The sequence below is a fragment of the Mya arenaria genome, chromosome 8 (assembly GCF_026914265.1).
Source record: "Mya arenaria isolate MELC-2E11 chromosome 8, ASM2691426v1".
Lineage (NCBI taxonomy): Eukaryota > Metazoa > Mollusca > Bivalvia > Myida > Myidae > Mya > Mya arenaria.
In genome coordinates this window covers 13572460-13575020 of record NC_069129.1, presented here as the reverse complement: position 1 = coordinate 13575020, position 2561 = coordinate 13572460, and the positions used below count along the sequence as shown (strand labels likewise).

The window sequence follows — 2561 nt, the reverse complement described above, 5'->3', positions numbered from 1 at the left end:
TTATGCTTACAACTTTGTTTTATTCATTAATAACCTACTTGCAATAATACAAATTGAGTGTGTCACACATCAGTTGGCAATTTTTGAAAATATGTAGAATTTAAACAGAATTGATACAAAAAACAATCATGTGTATGAGCTGTGAATCTAAATATCTGACCCGAGGTCATCTACGAAAGTACATAATGGGTACTAATCAGTCAGTCACAATTTCTCAGTAAGGGAGTGTTAAATTTTCAGGCAAGAGGATCCTGGTTATCGAATCATACCATAGATAATTCATTTAGACTTCGCTACAACTAATACTCTCTTCCACTCTTGTCTTTTGCAAAAAACAAATGATTCCATTTGAAATAAGTAATGTACCTTCTTGAGCTAGCCTAGACCACAAGATTTAAATAATGTACATCATCGATTAAAGTTAACAGCTGATTCCCGTTTGTGATTTGGACGTTTTGACTGAATTCTTTATTAAAAATGACCTTGACCTTTTAAATTTGTTTTGTAAACAAGGAACTGTATAAAGGAACTGAGATAAACTGAGACTACGTCATGAAATTGCAGCTCTTTGTCATTGTAAGATAATAAACGAGAGTTATAAGAATTTATGATAATTAAAATACTTATCATTTAAGTTTATTTGTGAATGCTTTTGCGCATATCAAATGATTCATGTTATATGAGTTGGATGATGTTCGGACAAAATGAATTCGGATACAACTTATGGGTCACAGATCACTAAATAAATTCCCCATATATTCTATAGACAATTGACCAATTCGCACGCGAAATAACACTGATTTATAGTGAATAACAACCCCCCAACATCATACATGAGGAGAAAGCTAAACATTACACAACATTGTAGAAAAAAAGTTTCATTTCGGGTGCATAGAATTACCGGAATCTCCCTAACTACCAAAATCCACCGGAATCTACCGGAATCCCCTGAGAAATAACTTAAATTTAAAACTTAATATTGTTTTAGTTTATATAAGTGTTTGGAGGTGTTTTAATTATTTACTACCCATTATATATCATTATGAGCGTATGTACGTACATACTATCTGAAAGGGTACGGGGATTCCGGTAGTTTTCATGTCAGTATACAATGACTATAATGAGTATAAGTCTGTATTTAAGGAATATGGATAAGGATTCCGGTAGTTTACCGCTGATTATGTTATTACCAAGCTACCGGAATCCCCTGTGAATAAGTAAAATAACTAAATTTCAATACTATTTCAAGTATTTTAATGCTTGAATATAGAATGAAGTAAGAGTTTTAATCTAAACGTGACAAGGATTCCGGTAGTTTACCGCTGATTATGTTTTGACCAGGCTACCGGAATCCCCTGTGAATTACTAAAATAACTGAATTTCAATACTATTTCAAGTATGTTAATGCTTGAATATAGAATGAATTAAGAGTTTTAATCTGAAAGTGACAAGGATTCCGGTAGTTTACCGCTGATTATGTTATGACCAAACTACCGGAATCCCCTGTGAATTACTAAAATAACTGAATTTCAATACTATTTCAAGTATGTTAATGCTTGAATATAGAATGAAGTAAGAGTTTTAATCTAAAAGTGTCAAGGATTCCGGTAGTTTACCGCTGATTATGTTATGACCAAACTACCGGAATCCCCTGTGAATTACTAAAATTAGTAAAATAACTAAATTTCAATACTGTTTCAAGTATGTTAATGCTTGAATATAGAATGAAGTAAGAGTTTTAATCTAAAAGTGTCAAGGATTCCGGTAGTTTACCGCTGATTATGTTATGACCAAACTACCGGAATCCCCTGTGAATTACTAAAATTAGTAAAATAACTAAATTTCAATACTGTTTCAAGTATGTTAATGCTTGAATATAGAATGAAGTAAGAGTTTTAATCTAATAGTGTCAAGGATTCCGGTAGTTTACCGCTGATTATGTTATGACCAAACTACCGGAATCCCCTGTGAATTACTAAAATTAGTAAAATAACTAAATTTCAATACTGTTTCAAGTATGTTAATGCTTGAATATAGAATGAAGTAAGAGTTTTAATCTAAAAGTGACAAGGAGTCCGGTAGTTTACCCCTGATTATGTTATGACCAAACTACCGGAATCCCCTGTGAATTACTAAAATTAGTAAAATAACTAAATTTCAATACTGCGTGGTTATGTTTTGAATTAAATGTGACTTGTTCTTATTGTTTACGAGAAATAAATTTTCATTTATATCGGTGAATTTGTTTTCCCCATTCAACATGAATAACATCATAAAGGATCAAGAAACAGATTCTGTCCGACATCCATCTATGTATGTAATAGACACTCAACCGTTGCGCCAAGTGTAGGCAGCAGAAATTTTGTGCTCTTGATAATTTGTGTTATTGTGTAAAAACGGATGACTTTAGAACCAGGATTTTTTGCATAGTATTTGATGAATATATGCAGACAACATTTGTGTGATTTTAAATTAAATTCATTTATTCGAAAGTGGGTTTTATTCGATAAAACAATTGGATGTACAATGAAATAGGCTGCTTTTACCTGTAAAATAGTTTA

At 31.8% G+C, this 2561-nt stretch overlaps 1 protein-coding gene across 1 annotated transcript in view; it reads left to right on the top strand.

Moving 5' to 3' along the window:
• The first annotated feature begins 459 nt into the window (after positions 1-459).
• LOC128245032 (uncharacterized) overlaps positions 460-2561 on the top strand; it is a 31245-nt gene continuing 29143 nt past the window's right edge. Inside the window, exon 1 of the mRNA XM_052963230.1 lies at positions 460-576. Within this exon, the coding sequence (XP_052819190.1) occupies positions 553-576 (24 nt within the window). The 5' untranslated portion in view covers positions 460-552. The remainder of the gene's footprint in view (positions 577-2561) is intronic.